Source organism: Dipodomys spectabilis, unplaced genomic scaffold (genome assembly GCF_019054845.1).
Source record: "Dipodomys spectabilis isolate Male_0828 unplaced genomic scaffold, ASM1905484v1 ptg000046l, whole genome shotgun sequence".
Classification (NCBI taxonomy): domain Eukaryota; kingdom Metazoa; phylum Chordata; class Mammalia; order Rodentia; family Heteromyidae; genus Dipodomys; species Dipodomys spectabilis.
The window spans coordinates 10,217,002-10,234,484 of NW_024870723.1; the positions used below are offsets into that span (position 1 = coordinate 10,217,002).

Here is a 17,483-nt window from a genome sequence, read left to right on the forward strand (position 1 = left end):
ACTCAGTACACTAAAAGATCCAGGTTTCCAGAGAGGCCTTTAGGGTGCTGTGAAGGAAAGCTGATTTCTCCCTGAGGAGCCCCAGCTTTGATGCTCAAACTGCTCTCAAACATCAGGTTGTGCAGTTTTGTATGGCAGGGTGCCCTCGGGCGAGACAACCATAAATAGCTTAAAACCAGAATAGAAGATTCCATCTGGTTCTGGAATATTTCAGCAGCACCTGCTTTCAAGGTAACAATCTGGGAGTTGTCCCCATAGCCTTCCTTCTCAACTCCCTCTCCCACCCCTCAAACACTTTTATTTTAAACATAAGCAGCTCAAACACAATCCAAAGGGGTTTCTGCCACCACACCTGCTGGAGGAAATGGGTCTTGAGAATTTCTCTTGAACTCTACGTGTTGTTTAAAAAAACACTGGATCAGCTAGAGAAGGAAGCCAACAAGTTCTTAAACTCAAGATCATTATTACTTTTAGTTTCTTTCTATGTGCAACTGATCTTTTCTGTGTTTACAGTCAAAATAAGTCCCATTTTTACTATAAAAAGAGGATACAAAGGTTGTTTCTGCCATAAGGTCAGAAAGGACTAGAAAAGAGAGTCTCTCTACTTTTATTTATATGCCTTATGGCAACTAGCACAGAATGAGGAACGACAACTCAAACAGGAGATCAGAACATGTCTTTAAATTAATTAATTAATAAAGTTGAGGAGATTTGGCAAATGACAAAAATAAAATAGCCTGTCTATCCCCAGTGGTTTCTATCTTCTTTGTATATTAAGAGGAGTTGAAAGCTGAGCACTGGTGGCTCATGCCTGTAATCCTAGCTACTCAGGAGGCTGGGATCTGAGGATCATGGTTCAAAGCCAGCAGGGCAGGAAAGTCCTTAACACTCTTATCTCCAAGTAACCACCAGAAAATTAGAAGTAGAGCTGTGGCTCAAAGTGGGGGAACTAGCCTTGGGCATAAGAGCTCAGGGACAGTGTCCAGACCCTAAATTCAAGCCTCAGGACTAGCATAAGAGGGAAAGAGGGATAGAGAGAGGGACGGGGAGAACTTGAGATAAAACCAAAGACCAAGTGTTATTTATATATTACTTATTACAGGTACATAGTAGCTACTCAGACACTTGTAAATGGAATAAAAAAAAAAAAAAACTAATCTAAACTAGTACAAGGCCCTGAGTTCAAATCTTTGAACAATCAAAAAAGTTACAGACTTGAAAGAATTTTAGATAACATCTTGATAAGAAAAATTATTTCTTCTCAAAAGCCTAATAGATTCTGAATAGTTATAAGTGTAAGAATAATCAACTTTTCTCAAGAGCTTAGCTAACTAAGATCCATATAGATATTGAAGAAAATTATAGAATACAACTATCTATAAAATTCTTTTCTAAAGACTAAAGAAATTCAATTATGTATCTCTTTTAACAACTGAACAACTTTATGATGTTGAACTCTCATGCTCATTCTGTTGACTCAAAACTTAAAGTATACCTGACAGAATATTTCATTATACTTTTGAACTCAATGAATGATATGCCATTTGGGAAAATTGGAAGCCATGGAAAAATTTCAGTTCTAGGTCATTTTGTTGTATGACAGTGCAAAATTACTAAAATCAACATATTTAATATATCATACTCAAATGGTATAATCTAAAACTGTTAAAATATTCTCACTTTCCTGGTTTTATAATACTGACTAGCATACTCATAACTATTGTTCTCCTACTTAGTGTTATAAATTTAGTATTAACTACCATTCAGGAACTCACTAATATTATAGTGAATCTTAAGGAAAAGTAAGATCTTTTAATGATGGGAACAAGTTAATGTGGTAGAAAATAATTCATTTGACTTTATAGTAGTATTTGTGTTAATACAATATATTTATTATACTCTAGTACATTTCTTTCAAGGTTAGCTAATGATAAGAGTTCAACCTCACTTAAAATTTTTGTTTTAAATAAACCCATGCTTATTTCTCAGGGATTCATTCCTTCATATAGCTAGTATTATTAAGTGCCTATAACATGCCAGATATTCTTTGATAGCCACTGTGGACCAGGAAGTACTCAGCTTTGAGTCCAGTATGATGATGTATTCTTGTAATCTCAGCTCTTGGAATTATAGGAGGATAAAAAGTTCAAGGCCACCTGGGCTACATAGTATGACTTTCTTTCAAAAGGGAAAACCAAACTTTTCAGCCTTCATGGAGCCTACATTCTAGTGGGGGGAACAGAAAATATAAACTTAGTAAGTTATATTGTATAAAGGGTGTTTAAGAATTTTTCATCATGAAATTAAGTTTAAATTTTATAACATCGATGATCTAGTCTTAGCTATACACAATGGCTGTCATTCCACATTGGACCTCCCTTCAGAGATTGAAAGGTACAGTTGTTAACTGTTTGAAATGAGCTTAGTAATACAAACCATCTTTCTGTATTTTATTGTTCTTTTTGAACTTATGTCCCATAATAGCTACCCTCCTCTCATTCAAAGCCTTCTGTAACCTATCCTTTCATTCTACATGTATCTAGCTTTCTCTAAGACCAGGCACACAGTATCTTGGTCAAGCAGTACTCAACATGCTAGAGATAGGAAGACCTATCCCTGTAAGTTATCTATAAAGGCTAACTACCTAAAAGGAGAAAAACAAAGGTAGATCAAAATTATAATTGAAAATCTAAAGTCTGCCAAGTATACTAGGCAGATCCAGAAAAAAGAATGATGATTTCTGCCAAGGGAGGCCTACTTTGGAAAGACAAGTACATGTAGGAAGGCAGAGAAGGTACAATGAGTGGCTCATATATATAGTACATATATCACAAAGTATATAAACTTGGGAGAGCAGGCAGAAATAGATTCTAAAAAGATAAATTTGGGAACAATAAAGGTGATGTTTGCATAGATGCCACAGTTGGGAGTGACATCCTTCATGGGAAGGATAGAAAGCAGAAGTAGAGGTAGCTTATGTGCAGATTTGAGTTGCAGCACTAGGCTCACTGTAAACGGTGAATGGGTCTCAAGACATAAGGGAAAGCATTTGAAGCAAGAATGGAGACTAAGCAGCAAAAAGGATAATATTAACAACCTATCCAGCAACTACCTACCTTTCATAGCTAGACAGAGCTCTCCATTCAACACTGGACATTCAGCCAACAGTAGACCATTCCATGTATATGCTACTCTCAATCTAGCAGTGCTTCTAAACCAAAGAGAGGAATTGCCACATGTATCTTAAGCAGGGTAAGATAGAGAATTTCCTCTTCATGTTAACTACCCATAACATGTGTGTTCCAGAATTCATACAAGACTCTATCTTTAACTATCACTGTCACTATCCTGGGGCACTAGAAAGTCAACAGTAAGAAGATACTACACCTGGCATCATCCCATGGATTATATATAGTAACACTGTTGTGTGCATATCCATCTCACCAGCTAATCTGGAAACTCTTCAAGAGCAGGGACTACCTAATAGTAGGCATTCAGTTAAGGCTGACAAACAAATAAATTAACCCATCAAATTTTGCTCTGGTCTAACAAAGAGAAGACATACCAATTGCTGCTATTTTATATCCTAAATTTTGACAGCACAAAGGCTGCTCAACTGGCTTCACACCAATACAAAATCCATGACCTGAACAGGCACACAAAATCAGACACCAGAATCAGAGGAAGACAATTTTCTATTTATTCATTTGATTATTGGTGGTGCTGGGGATCACCCAAGTCCTTAAACATGCTAAGCACATAGTACCAAAAAGCTTCATCCTCAGTCTATTAAATTTAATTTTTTAATGAAGTTTTCCCCTCCCACTAATTTTCTGAATGATGTTACAGGGCCAGTTTTAAGCACTTACATACACACAGACATGCACTCCAATTAAGAAATAAATTGTAACCCAAAATAATACTAGAATAAAACTTCCCAAAATCCTAAGAGCTAGAGTAAAATTCTACCCCCAAATAAGCAAAATAAATTCGCAGTTATGGTCAAGACTGAAATGTAACAGCCAAAAATGGAAGTTAAATTTCCCTTCATAAAGAAAGGGAAAATTTTAAAGGTAATATTAAATCAAAAAGTAAGTAATTGTTGACATGCAAGACTATTCCCCTGGGCAGGCAGTGCGTGGGCCTGTTCTTAAGCAGACACTGCTTGAGAACAGCTGAACACATTCATCTCCCAGGTAGCCAGTTCAACCCCTCCCTGAGGGCTCTGCACAGATGGCCTCCAGGGCTCAGACTACAAATGCTATGTTAGGTGTAGAAAAGATGATGATGAGATTTGTATAGAGAAATGCAAATGTGTCCCAGTCTAGACTGACAGTTCATGAACAAAGAAACTTCTCAAGTCAGCCCTTCTTATTTTATATTGTGTGTGGTATGTGGATTTGGGGAACTGGAGGAAGAGTCTTTTCTTGGTGAGATGAAGCAAACATATAGACTACTACAGCAGAGAACTAGCCTTTCTGGAATCCACAGAGGGTCTGGCCTTTTATCCCCAGCCCCAAGCCCATGCCTAGGCGCGGGTTTTGTCATGGGCGCCTCCCTGCTGTCCTGCTCCGGCTGCTCCACATGAGCAGAGAGAGACAGGAGGCAGGCCCCCCTGACACCTACTTAACTAAGGCAGATGCAGGGAAAGCGTGTGGGATGCCTTTACCTCCCCCTCAGGAGGTGCCCAGCAGGAGTTCACAAAGCCAGAAGCTCCAAAATCGGATTTCCACACCTCCTTCCACCTCAGAACAACGCCTTACCTCTCTAGCAGGAGGAAACAAAACATTAAGCAAGTGTTGTTCTGGTGTGTGAAGGGGATTTCAGAGGACCTGAGGAAACTTTCTTACAGGACTCTGCTTTTTTCTGCAATCTCTTTTGAGGCCAACTTGGGAAGCAGTTATGTACTCACTGACCCCAAGGGGATAAGGATGCTACTTCAAGGAGGCCACAATCAGCATCTGCAAGACATTTTGAGCTAGACACATACTTTGCATACACAAAATGTCCACAGAAAAGACAGACAGGCTAATTTCTGACAGCTCCAGATAACAGGAGGAGAAACTGACTCTCAGCTTCCACTACTCAGGAGCAACAGCTCTTCCGATCCAAGGGATGTGAGACAAATACATAAATACAATTATCTGCAGAGCTTCAAGTGCAAGAGCAACACTGGAAAGTCCTTCTCCCCAAATGCAGTGACTTATGGGAAACAGATAGGACAATAAAAAAGAACAGCTGGAAAACTTAATTAAAGAACAGCACAAAAATTGACATTGTTTTGTAGAACCAGCCAATAGCCAAAGTTTTTTACCCCTTACCTTAAGATACAGAAGCAGCTCTTGGCTCCTGAAGATAAGCGGCAGAACCCAAATCTCTGTTTGCTGTCAATGTCAGTGAGCACGAATGTGAAGTTCTGGCCAACTTGACTAACTGTGAGGCTGTAGTAAAGACAGAACAAAGAGAGAAATGAACACTCACTAAGTTTCTTGATAAGGTATCTAATCACCACAAGTCATTGAACTGGTAACATTTCCTCTCAAAGTGAAATTCTTCATAAATAAGTTTAAATTTTACTTCAGCGGAAGGGGGGGGGGGGGGGGGAGAGAAGGAAAGAGACAGCGGGGAAGAAACAACTAGGAAGCAGTCTGTTTGGGTGATCACCGAACATCAAACTAATCAGTATTTCATACCTTCCACTTACTTAGTTCAGGCCCTGAGGTGGCTTGGTTAACAACCACCAGTCCTGAAAAGAACATTCTACCCACCTCATGCATAATACAAAGAAAGGACAAGGACAAACATTGCCTAAAGTCAGCTAGTTAAGCAGCAAAAAGTTGTATTTTTAGCCTTGCTCTGACTCCAGTGGCACTCCACCAGCGTGCTGTGACTAACACACACCTAACTCTCTAGTTTAAAAACTACAAGTTACCACAGCAGCAGAATTCAATTATCTTCTATGCACCAGCTATAGGTAAGACATTTGAAGTACACACCATCCATCTCGTATATCTCACCACTACCCAGGAAATTCAGTGACGTTCCTGTGCTATAGAAAAGGATACTGAAGGAAAAAAATAGATTTGGAAAGTAATCAAGTTAACAGAGTCACTAAGAGGACAAGCTGGTATTCAACTGGTGAGCAAAGAGAGCAAGAATAGATGTTGCTATCCTAAATTCCTCTATCTTTCTAAGTTTATGTGGACAAGTTTCAGAGGACAGAGGTACCAAAATGTTAAACATCACAATGTAATTAAAAAAAAATAGAAACAAGCCAGGTGCTGGCGGCTCATGCCTGTAATCCTAGCTACTCAGGAGGCTGAGATCTGAGGATCATGGTTCAAAGCCAGCCCAGGCAAGAAAGTCAATGAGACTGTTATTTCCAATAAACCACCAAAAAACTGGAAGTGGTACTGTGGCTCAAGTAGTAGAGTGCTAGCCTTGAGCTGAAAAGCTGAGGGACAGCACCTAGGCCCAGAGTTCAAGCCCCACAACTGACCAAAAAAAGAAAAAAAGTCTTAAGCAAAGACTTTTTTTTTTTAAAGCTATACATTTCTGGTAAAAATACACTATTACACTATAATATAAACCATATAATATCATATATTCCTTTTTCATATAATTTTTGTATAGATTTTTATGTATAGTTTACATTAAAGCAATATATAATAGTATTAAATAATTAAAAGGCATATAATGTATTTTAGTAAAATCAAACACTAAAGTAAAAATAATGAACAGATTAATCTAGAAATTCTCTTTCAAAAGTAACAAAACACTTTAAAATCTGCTACTTAATCAATTTATAGATAGTTTACATTCAATTTTTAAAAATTTTTTAATAAATTTGAGCCAGGTACTGGTGTTTCAAATTTATAATTCTAGCTACCCAGACCTGAGGTTCACAATTTGAAGCCATCTCAAGCAAGAAAGTTAGTGAAACTCTTACTTTCAATCAACCACCAAAAAGCTGTAAGTGGAGCTGTGGCTCAAGTGGTAGAGCATGAAAGAAAGAAAAAGGAAAGAGAGAGAGGGAGAGAGGGAGAGAGAAGGAGAGAGGGAGAGAGGGAAAGAGAGCTAGAGGGAGTGAGGGAGAGGGAGAGGGAGGAAGGAGAAAAGTAAAGAGAAAAAAAGAACCCATATTCCAAATTCTAACACATAAATTTACAGTAATATTTTAGAATTTGAAATTGAATTATTCTAGAGTTAATCACCTAGTATTGCACATATATTGTATTTTTAAAGTTAACTCAAATTGTAAAATAGTCAAATCAGTAAAATATTCAAATTGAGGGTAGCACCTATAGTTTAGTATATAAATTTTAAGTGGAAATAAAAAGCATGGCTTACTAGGACTTTCCAAGATTCTTATTAAATCTTTGGAGATGATATAAATTAAGTATTCAAATAGAGGGTAGATTTTCTTTCTAAAACTCTCCTTTACACACCACCTAAGAGAATTAATATTAAAAGGATAGTCAAAGTACCCCAGTACAAAGGTCAAGGGCCCTATCTAATTATTTTTAAGGAAACATTTTCATGCCTTAGAGAGTGGTTAGAGAGTAGAGGAAAATAATTCAGAAAGAAGTGTTCCACACTCCTTATTTAAGTAGGAAGGTGAACAAACACAAGGTGGCAATTTAAAAGCAACACGGTAATAAAGCAGGTGTAAGTAATGCTATCCCTCCACCTTACACAACCAGGAGAAGGAACACATTTCCATAAAAGTTATAGAGCTGTCAAGGGGACACCAAACGCTACCTTCTTATGGCTGTTATGTTTTATCTATAAAGCTTGGATACTGTGTTACTATGGTGATTTAATACTATGTTTTAAAGGGGGATTATATGATTAGTTTTAACAAGGTTGAGAACTGAAGATGTGTGAGAAACAGGATTCTGGTTCACATAATTAAAGTGATGTGGAGGAAAGTAGGCCTCAATGGGGGAGGAAAAACTTGTTTTTATTAAAATATTTAAAGCAGCAGGTCTAGATGAGTCTTACAATTAACATCACTTAAGAAATACTACTATGTGATAACACCAAATATAACTGTTCATTATTTTTACCTTAGGGTTTGATTTCACTAGAATGCATAAAATGAATATTCTTCTGAGAAGCATCCTAGAAAAGAAGGCTATTGATAGAACTAGATGAAAAGAAAACACGCAAGATCTCTAGGAAAAAGACATATAACTTGTAAATTGGCTGTCATTAATTTCCTACTATCTTTAAATTGCCATTAAAAATGCTGAAAACTGCTGGGTACTAGTGGCTCACACCCATAATCCTAGCTATTCAAAAGCATGCAATCTGAAGATTGCGGTTTGAAGCCAGACCGAGCAGTCAAGCACATGAGACTATTATCTGCAATAACCACCAAAAAGCCAGAAGTGGCTCTGTGGCTCAAGTGGTAGAACACTAGCCTTCAGAGAAAAAGCTCAGTGACAGCACCCAGACCCTGTTCAGGACCAAGAATTTGCAAAAACATACCCCAAAAAAAGAAAGAAGAAAAGCAGTTTTCACTGCTTTTTAGGTACAAGAAAAAAAAAAAAAAAGCTTTTTAGGCTAAAAGAAAAATTCATTACTTACGTACTAGGTTTGAAGCCCAACTCAGTCACTGCTAACTAAGCCTTCAGTTAGCAAGTTACTTAAAGCCAATAAGCACCTTTGTTTCTTCACCTAGAATACCATACAACTCAAAGAGTTATTTGGAGAATATTTGGAGTTATTTGGGATAGCACTTAGTATAAAGGACAGAATCATGAATAAAAGGAAGGTAAGCTGTTGCTAAGGGAATAAAAATGTAAAACTCACATTAAAATCATGCATTTACATAGAATCTTCCTGATAGTGCTTTATAGTCTCCATGAATGTCTTGTTTTGTTTTGTTGGTCATGGGGCCTGAACTCTGGGCCTGAGCACTGTCCCTCAGCAATTCTGCTCAAGGCTAGCGCCCTATCACTTGAGCCAAAGGCGCCACTTCCAGCTTTTTCTGCTTATGTGGTGCTGAGGAATTGAACCCAGGGCCTCATGCATGCAAGGCAAGCACTCTACCACTGAGCCACCTTCCCAGCCCCTCCATGAATGTCTTATCTGTGCATTTTTTCCAAGTAAGGATAGTCCTCTGGAAGACCAAGTGACCCACATTGGCATTAAAGTGAAAAACTTGGGGAGCAGAGGCAACGCCACAGTTTAGAAGACACTCTTTTTTTTTTTTTTTGGTCTGTTGTTAGGCTTAAATTTAGGGCCTGGGTGCCATCCCTGAGCTTCTGCACTCAAAGCTAAGCTCTACTACTTTGAGCCACAGCACCAGTTCAGGTTTTCTGGTGGTTAATTGGAGATAATAGTCTCGAAGACTTTACTGCCCAGGCTGGCTTGAACCACAATCCTCAGATCTCAGCTTCCTGAGTGGCGGATGACAGGCGCAAGCCCCCGGTGCCCCCCTAAAAAGCACTTCTTATTCTTAATGGACTCCTCCTGAAGTATAAGTCATCAAAAACACAAAATCAATTGACTTCAAAATACTTTCCCTTGGCCATTTTTCAATAAACTAAGTGAAACAAAGGTTAACTTGAAGTGTCCTGAATCTATGAGTAATCTGTCATTCTTTCTCTATCTGCTGAGGTAGTCTATGGGAAAGTGTACTGTATCCCATAATATGAGCCTGCTTCCTGAAAGGTTGTAGTTTTTGGCCTTCCTTACAATATCAGCATCCATAATTTCTATAGGAATCAGAGATTCTATAATGATTAAATTAAAAGGAATTTTAGAAACCACTTCAACCAATTCCCATTTTTCATAGATGGGAAAATTGAGATGTAGGGTTTTGTCTTCCAAAGTAATTAGGACTAGGACAAAAACCTGGCCAAACCTTTAGTTCAATGACTTTCCTTCCAACATGTTGTACTAAACCCAAAGGAAACTTCCCTAAGAAGTTTCACTTCAGTTTAAGGAACCAAAAGTATGTGAAGAATGCAGATGGGCTGTCTCAGCAAAATTGATTGTACTTCTTGCCAAGCTACAGAAATCAAACTTGAGTGTCATCAGAAATAAACCAAGAGATCAGGTTCCAATCCAGATAATCCTTAGATGTTTTTCCCATGCTTAGTTAGGCACATATGGGATATAAGGGAGAAAAGTAATGACTATTCAAACCAAGACTAGACTTCATGCTGCCTCAAAAATGTCTGTTTGCTATGGAAAGTTACCCAGCAGCATTTGGCTTAGTCTTGAAGTTGTTTACAGGTCCACTGTATGAACAGCCTGGCATATGTGGATAGGGAGTTTGGGTCTAATCTTCTAGTGAGAAATGAAATTTTATATGTCAGTCTCATGTTAAGCTTAACCATTTTGCAAAATGAGCTCCAATAATACAAGTACTACAACGTGCTGGATATGCAATGCTGATATTATAAATGGAGATCCTGCCCTTGTAAAGTTCATTATCTAGTTGGTATCATAAATATACCCAAAAATCTGATCGTGATAGTATTACAAAACCAAAGAAGCACCAAGACAGAAGAAAATGGAAGAAAAAGGAGAAACCTGACTGAGATAATGTGATCAGAGATAGTTTGTCAGGAATGACAACAATCTTCACCTAAAGGATGGGATGAAGCAGCTACTCAAGGAGCTACTCAAGGAACAAAGGACTAGGTATTTCAGGCAGAGAGAAAAGCTGTGCAAAGATTCTGTGAGCTAGAAAGAGCCAGACATGTTCACGGAATGAAAAAGATAGCACGTACAGCTGAAGCACAGTATATAGCGGTATCACATAACGTAAGCTACATAGGAGTTGGAGGCATGGCTCAGTTAATGAGCAAAGTTGGAGATGGAGGCATGGCTCAGCCAATGAGCAAAGCGTCAGGTACCAAGGTGAAGTCCTGGTCCTGCAACAACAACAAAAAGTCAGCTACATAAAGTGGCCATCAGATCATGCAGAATGCCTCACTAAGAATGAGAACTTAGGAGCTGGGAAGGTGGCTCAGTGGTAGAGCGCTTGCCTTGCATGTATGAGGCCCTGGGTTCGATTCCTCAGCACCACATAAGCAAAAAGAAAAAAACCAGAAGTGGCGCTGTGGCTCCAGTGGTAGAGTGCTAGCCTTGAGCTGAAGAGCTGAGGGACAGCGCCCAGGCCCAGAGTTCAGGCCCCACGACTGGACCCAAAAAAAAAAAAGAATGAGAACCTAGGGATGGGGGAGGGGACCAGATAAAGGTAATGAAAATCCACTGACTGGCTTTAGTCAAGAGAAAAGCACAATCAGGCTCATGATTTCAAAAATCAGATCTGATTCACATAAAGAATAATTTGAAAGAATGTAGAGTAGGAGCAGAGGAAATGATTAAGAGGCTACTACAGTACTGTAAATAAGATTAGAAATGGAGAAGGGTAGACAATTCAAGGTTTTTTTTTTGGTTTTTTTTTTTTGTCGGTTGTGGGGCTTGAACTCTGGGCCTAGGTGCTGTCCCTCAGCTCTTCAGCTCAAGGCGAGCCTCTACCACTTAAGCTACAGCGCCACTTCCGGTTTTCCGGTGGTTTATTGGAGATAGGAGTCTCACGGTCTCTCCTGCCCGGGCTGGCTTTGAACCGCGATCCTCAGATCTCAGCCTCCTGAGTAGCTAGGATTACAGGCGTGAGCCACCAGCGCCCAGCTGACAATTCAAGTTTTGGACAACAGGTATAAGTAAAAGATGGACTAAGAATTAGGGGTGAAGGTGGGGGCACATGCAAGGAGAGTAGACTACCATCTGATAACAGGAAAGGCTTAAGAAGTTTAAATGAGATAGTCAAGAGCTCTAGTGTGTTAAGTCTGAGAAGCCTGTAAAAAATTTATATTGCAGTCTCAAGTACAGAGTTGGTTGTTCTTAGGAAATCAGAAGAAACATTTGTTTGGAGCTATTAATTTCAAAGTCATCTACACAAAGATGATATTTATCAGAGTGGCAAAAAAGAGATCACTTTAACGAAAAGAGCACAGAAAAACAGGAGAGCATTCAACACTCATTCACTCATTCACAGAAACATCAAGTGAGAGAGGATGAGTAGAGGTGATCATCAAAGAAAAACAGATCTATGAGAAAGAACAAAAAGGAAAGAGATGTCAACGGTACTGATGCATCAAGATGAGAAAAGACATCTATTGCACTGAACAATGCAAGGATGTAGTTGACTTTGATAGGAACAGCTCTACTTGACAACAGAAGCAAGAGAGACTGAAAAGGCAATGAGGAATAAGTTGAAGTGTGTCAATCAGTAGCCCAAGAAGTGGGAATCAGACATAATTGAGTGGAAATGAAGAGTCAAAAGATGGGTATTGTTTTTAGAATGGAGGAAGATTAGGACTTACGATGATTCAAAAGAGGCAGTGATGCAAAAAGAAGCAGTGAGGTCTAAACTGTATTAGAACCCCAGATATTCTACATTCACTATTTGAGCATGGGCAGGTTATTATATTTTTCTAATCTCTTCGTTAAAAAGTAATTACTTTGGAGACTGGGTTGAAGAATAGAAATAATGCATATAAAGTAATAATATATAGTAGGTACAAAGCAAAAAAATCATTATTGTTAGGCAATTATAAAATTCAAGAGGTAGAAATAAAACATTTTCTCACCCTATTTACTAGAGCTTACTAACAGTTTTCTAAGACTTTTATGAAGCTATCTTCTCCTTCAGTGAATAAGTAGCATTAGGCAACCACTTTTCTTTTCTTTTTTTCTGGCAATAATGAGATTTTTCACTAATGGCAGTACTGAGGTTTGAACTCAGGGCCTCACCTCGGTGAGGCAGGCAATCTACCACTTGAGCCATACTGCCAGTTCTACCTTCTTTCTTATTTTGTTTGTTGTTGTGGTTTTGTACTGAGGATTCAACTTAGAGCCTTACTTGCAAAGTAAAGGCTTTAAGAATTAAGCAATCCCCCAAGTCATTTGCTTTTATTTTGGCTTTAGTTTCCCATTAACTTTGCCCAAACTGACCTCAAACTGCAATCCCAGTATCTGTCTCCCAAAGAACTGGGATTACAGGCATGAGTAACTATCAAACTATTTCTTCCCATATGTAATTAAATGAGCCTCAAAGCTCCCTTCTATAAAACACCTTTAATCTGCCTAATCTTAGGTTTCTTGCCTCTTTGTTCAAAGATCACAATAGGCCACACACTACCAGACAAAAGGTAACAACTATCTGCTGAAGAAACTCACCAAACAATTCTAACAATGAATAGAGATCTGTCCACTGCCTTCCTTACATGAGACTGACAAAGGAAGTATGAATAACTATTAAAATAAAAAGTACTGAAACCCTGAACTGGAGGTATAGTTCAAATGGTAGACTGCAAGACATGAGTGAACAAGCCAAGTGAGAATACAAGGCCCTGAGTTCAAGCCCCAGGTAAATAAATAGGTAAAAGCTTTTTAAAAGTACCAAAGCCAAAGGAACAATAGAGAACTCATCCAATTCCCTCATTTTATCCATGAAGAAATGAAAGAGCTTAGAAGAGAAGCTAAAAGCCTTATAGCACAGAATAAGTCAGTGGTAGCACCTAAATTAAAACCTAGATCTGCTGTTTGCTTCCCCCAAACTGTCCAGCAAGGCCCAATTGCTCTGCCATTATCTAATGCTGTGAAAATAATCATGAAACACAAGTGAGCACATAATTTAAGCTAAACTATGGACTAACAGGGCCCAAGTGGACTTGGTTTGAAAAATAAAGTGGACCTAAGAGGAGAGGTCTGGGAAGATACATGCATATTTACTACTCATATTGTGCATGCATGGTATTTTCTTCAGCTATCTAAATTTCTTACTTTTCTACAATGAATATGTGACTTCTGAAATAAATTTTTGAAAGTTTGCTTTATGTTGGATGAATTTAATAGAGGTAGCATGGTAAAACAAAAAAAGTATGGTAGAACTGGACTGTGAAAAATGATTGGGAAAGCATTTTTACTACACACTAGGAGTGGAACCTTGGGCATGTTACTGAATCTATCTGAGCCTCTATTCCTCTACATGTGGAAACCTGATAATATGAACACTGCAAATTGGTAACATTTCAGTGCAAGAAAAGCATGCAGCAGAATGCCAAGCACATAGCAAAAATGTAGTTATGTAATAATAAAATGATAACTAGCATTTGAACTACATTTGTATCTGTGGTTACATCCTATATAATTAAATGGTATCTTTGTTCCTAAAGAGATGTTGTCATTTCATTTCATTCTCCTAACCATATAAGGATATAAGTATAGTTTATGGCAACTGATGGTAACATACTTTGAGTTCATTCAGATAAGTACAAACAGGGAAAAGAATAGCTTTGCCATAATCCACTACATCTTGAGAGCTTTGACAAACTGAAGCTGTCAGCCATCAAGAGCAAGCAAACAGCAACCGAAATATTGATATAGAATGGGACTCCACTTTTGTTTACATCATCAATAAGGAGAAAAGATTTGGGGCTCTATATAAGGAATTGGCACTGGTATGCCAATATTCTTCTTCACCACGAGTTTTGAGGACAAAGGATGATAGAAATAACGGTGGCCTGTAATTACACAGCTGTGATAATAAGCCAGTTACTTCCCCTCCATGGATCTTGGTTTCCTATCTGTAAAATGGGATGTTCAACCCAGATGAGTCTCAGCTTTAAAATCTAGAAGTGTTGCTCCCACGCATTTTCAAGGCCTCCTGTGGCCAGAGCCCAACCTCTCATGGTACACATCACCCTCTCCCAGCAGGCTCCATCTGCTCTGGCTGAACATCTCCAGGCTCACTCAGGGTTTCTCCTCTGCTTTGCTCTGCAGTACATATGGGGTGTTAGGCTCCCCCTTGCTCTTATCCACTTCTTGCTGGCCTGGCAGACTCAACACAAGTCTCACCCACCATAACAAGTTTTCTCCGACCATGTCAGTCTCCTCTAACCGCTTCATCTTTTCAAACAGTGTTTAAAATGCTTTTATTATACTGCTTAGATTTTACTAGGAACACATGGAAGACAGAGCTCCAAGTCTAAGACCATTTCCATATTCTGCACATCACCCAACACATCCTGAGCCTTCCCTTGTTCTCTGGAGGGGGTGGGGGAAATAATACCTATCATCTAGAGTTGCTCCAAAGAATAAATGAAATATCAGACAATATCTAGAACTTTGACTAAAAGCGATTAGAAACCCAAATGTTAATCCCTTCCATTTCTCTCTATGTTTACTGACATTCTCCACGAGGTGATCTGCTGAATAAGACATTCATTTGAGAGATGAAAACCTAGAATTAGGTAGGAGCCTCAAGCATCGTGGGTAAGTCAATTTCTCTGCAGCTTAGACTGTTTCAAATGAACATAATGATACTTATTCACATCTCATGATGAGAAAATGAGGTAACACATAAGAAAATACTGAGTATTATTATTTTTCATAAGTCCAGATTTCAGGGGAAAAAACTTAAAAACAACACAAGACAGCAAGATGTCAACATGCCCATGAAGAGACATTTCTATCACTAAGTAATTTTGTGCAAAAAATTGTAAAGAACATGATTAAGGGAGAGTAATTTAAAGAACTGGGTTTTAGAAGAGAAATATTTCTCTGACGACAATGAAAAGGTATCTAGCAATACTGGTGACAAAAAATGATCCTAGAATTATCAATGATAGGACTTTGCTTTTCTTCCATTTCAGAATATAATCATCCAGACAGGTACATAGCAGAGGGGTACAGTGGTGATGAGAGAAAGAGAAAAGTGTGTATGTTTTATGTGTGTGCATGCATATGAGTTAGGGTGGGGCAGAGATTTAATCTCATTTTAAATTTCTTCTAACATTAGTTTACAAAGTCAATTAAGAAATATCTATCAAAAACAGATCACCTCTCTAATATGAAGTCATATAAAGTCATATAATAAGTCATATTCTCATACATTTTTGTTAAATAACTATATTAAAAAATCATTTCAACTTTATTACTTTGTACAAGTATGTCTTTGCCATAATTTGTAATACATTTCAGAAGTGACTGGAGATTTCATGCATCACTAATTCATACATACAAATGTGAAACATCTCTAAACAATACCCTATTTCCTTTTTATTTTTAGATGGAATAAGAGACAAAAAGCCTCTTATTACTAAGAATGGCTCTCTTAAAATTAAGACTATTCTGTTTTGAGCACCAATCTGCCACTAAAACATCCCTGGTACTAGGATTTAAAGAGATCTGAGTCTGGAAATACTACAATAGTTGATTGGCTGAAAACGTAAGATGTTAGAACCAGGGAGAGCAGTGATTATAAGTGGCTGGCAACATTCCAAAGTTGCTCTTTAGTACTCTTTTAAACTCCTTTGGCTACCAATTCTCATCCAACACCATTTTTAGGCTTATGCCAAATAAGCCAGAACAGTAGTATTACAAAGTAATACAAAGACCTAAGCAGAAAACAGGCTACTCACATGCTCTCAACACGACTACAGTCCTCAGATCCAGCCTCATTCATGTATATTAAAATACTGATAAAGTCTTCCTGAAAATGGGCCCACTTTGTAGCTTTCTTGAAGCATATTATGGAAGTTGCTACTTCCAATATTTATTTTTTACAACCTGTCACTAAAGATTAATTTTTCAAGGCAACGCATACAGTCTCATAGTTCAATTTTCCATTAAGAGAAAATTAAGAGACAACAATCAAGTGAACAAATTAATGATTACAAAAATAGTATTTTCAACTATAATGAAAACTTACAGTAAACATTTCTTTCAAAGACAGCTGTATTGATATTCTATTAATATAATCAGTAAATTACAATTTTATAAAGTAAAATTTTTTAAAACTTCCAAAATATTATCATTTAACTATGGCTTATTTTAAAAATAAGTTCACCACAAATAAACCTTGGATTGTTTTAATTACCTTGGAGTTCTTATATTTGTACCTTTCTAGAAAATGGTTATAAATACTAGAAAAATGTTTAGATAGTTGTATACTTTTTAGTATGAATGCCAAATTCAGTATTAATGCTGATTTCTCCAGAGAAATACTAAACACTCTCAATCACTTAAGACAAAATTTAAAATAGTCTAAGAAACATGCCTTTGAAAGAGCAGGCTTTTTTAGGCCTATCCTGATTTAAAGTATAAGTTAAAGACTGGAAAAACCCACATCTATACAATACTCATAAGACCATGGAGTCATGTAATATTATTTGTTTAAGCCAAATACATTTACACTTAAAGAAAAAATTAAATAGTACTGGATTGAACACCAACCATTCTTATCATGGCTTAAGTCTGATAACCAAAATCAAAACTTAAATGTCATCCAAAACATATATCACAAACTAACGAATACAAAGCTCTAAGCTTTAAACTTTTTGATGGTATCAATAAAATCCCCAGGAAAAGAAAATATTGCAACTCTCCATGGAACATAGATGCTTTAAATCATGGTTAAACAGACAGAATGTTAAGAATGGTATGGTTTTTAT

General features: G+C 37.6%; 1 protein-coding gene across 1 annotated transcript in view; it reads right to left on the reverse strand.

The window, feature by feature from the left end:
- Dennd1a (DENN domain containing 1A) overlaps positions 1–17,483 on the reverse strand; it is a 480,539-nt gene that overhangs the window by 328,497 nt on the left and 134,559 nt on the right. Inside the window, 1 exon segment of the mRNA XM_042678648.1 lies at positions 5,322–5,441. Coding sequence (XP_042534582.1) covers positions 5,322–5,441 — 120 coding nt within the window.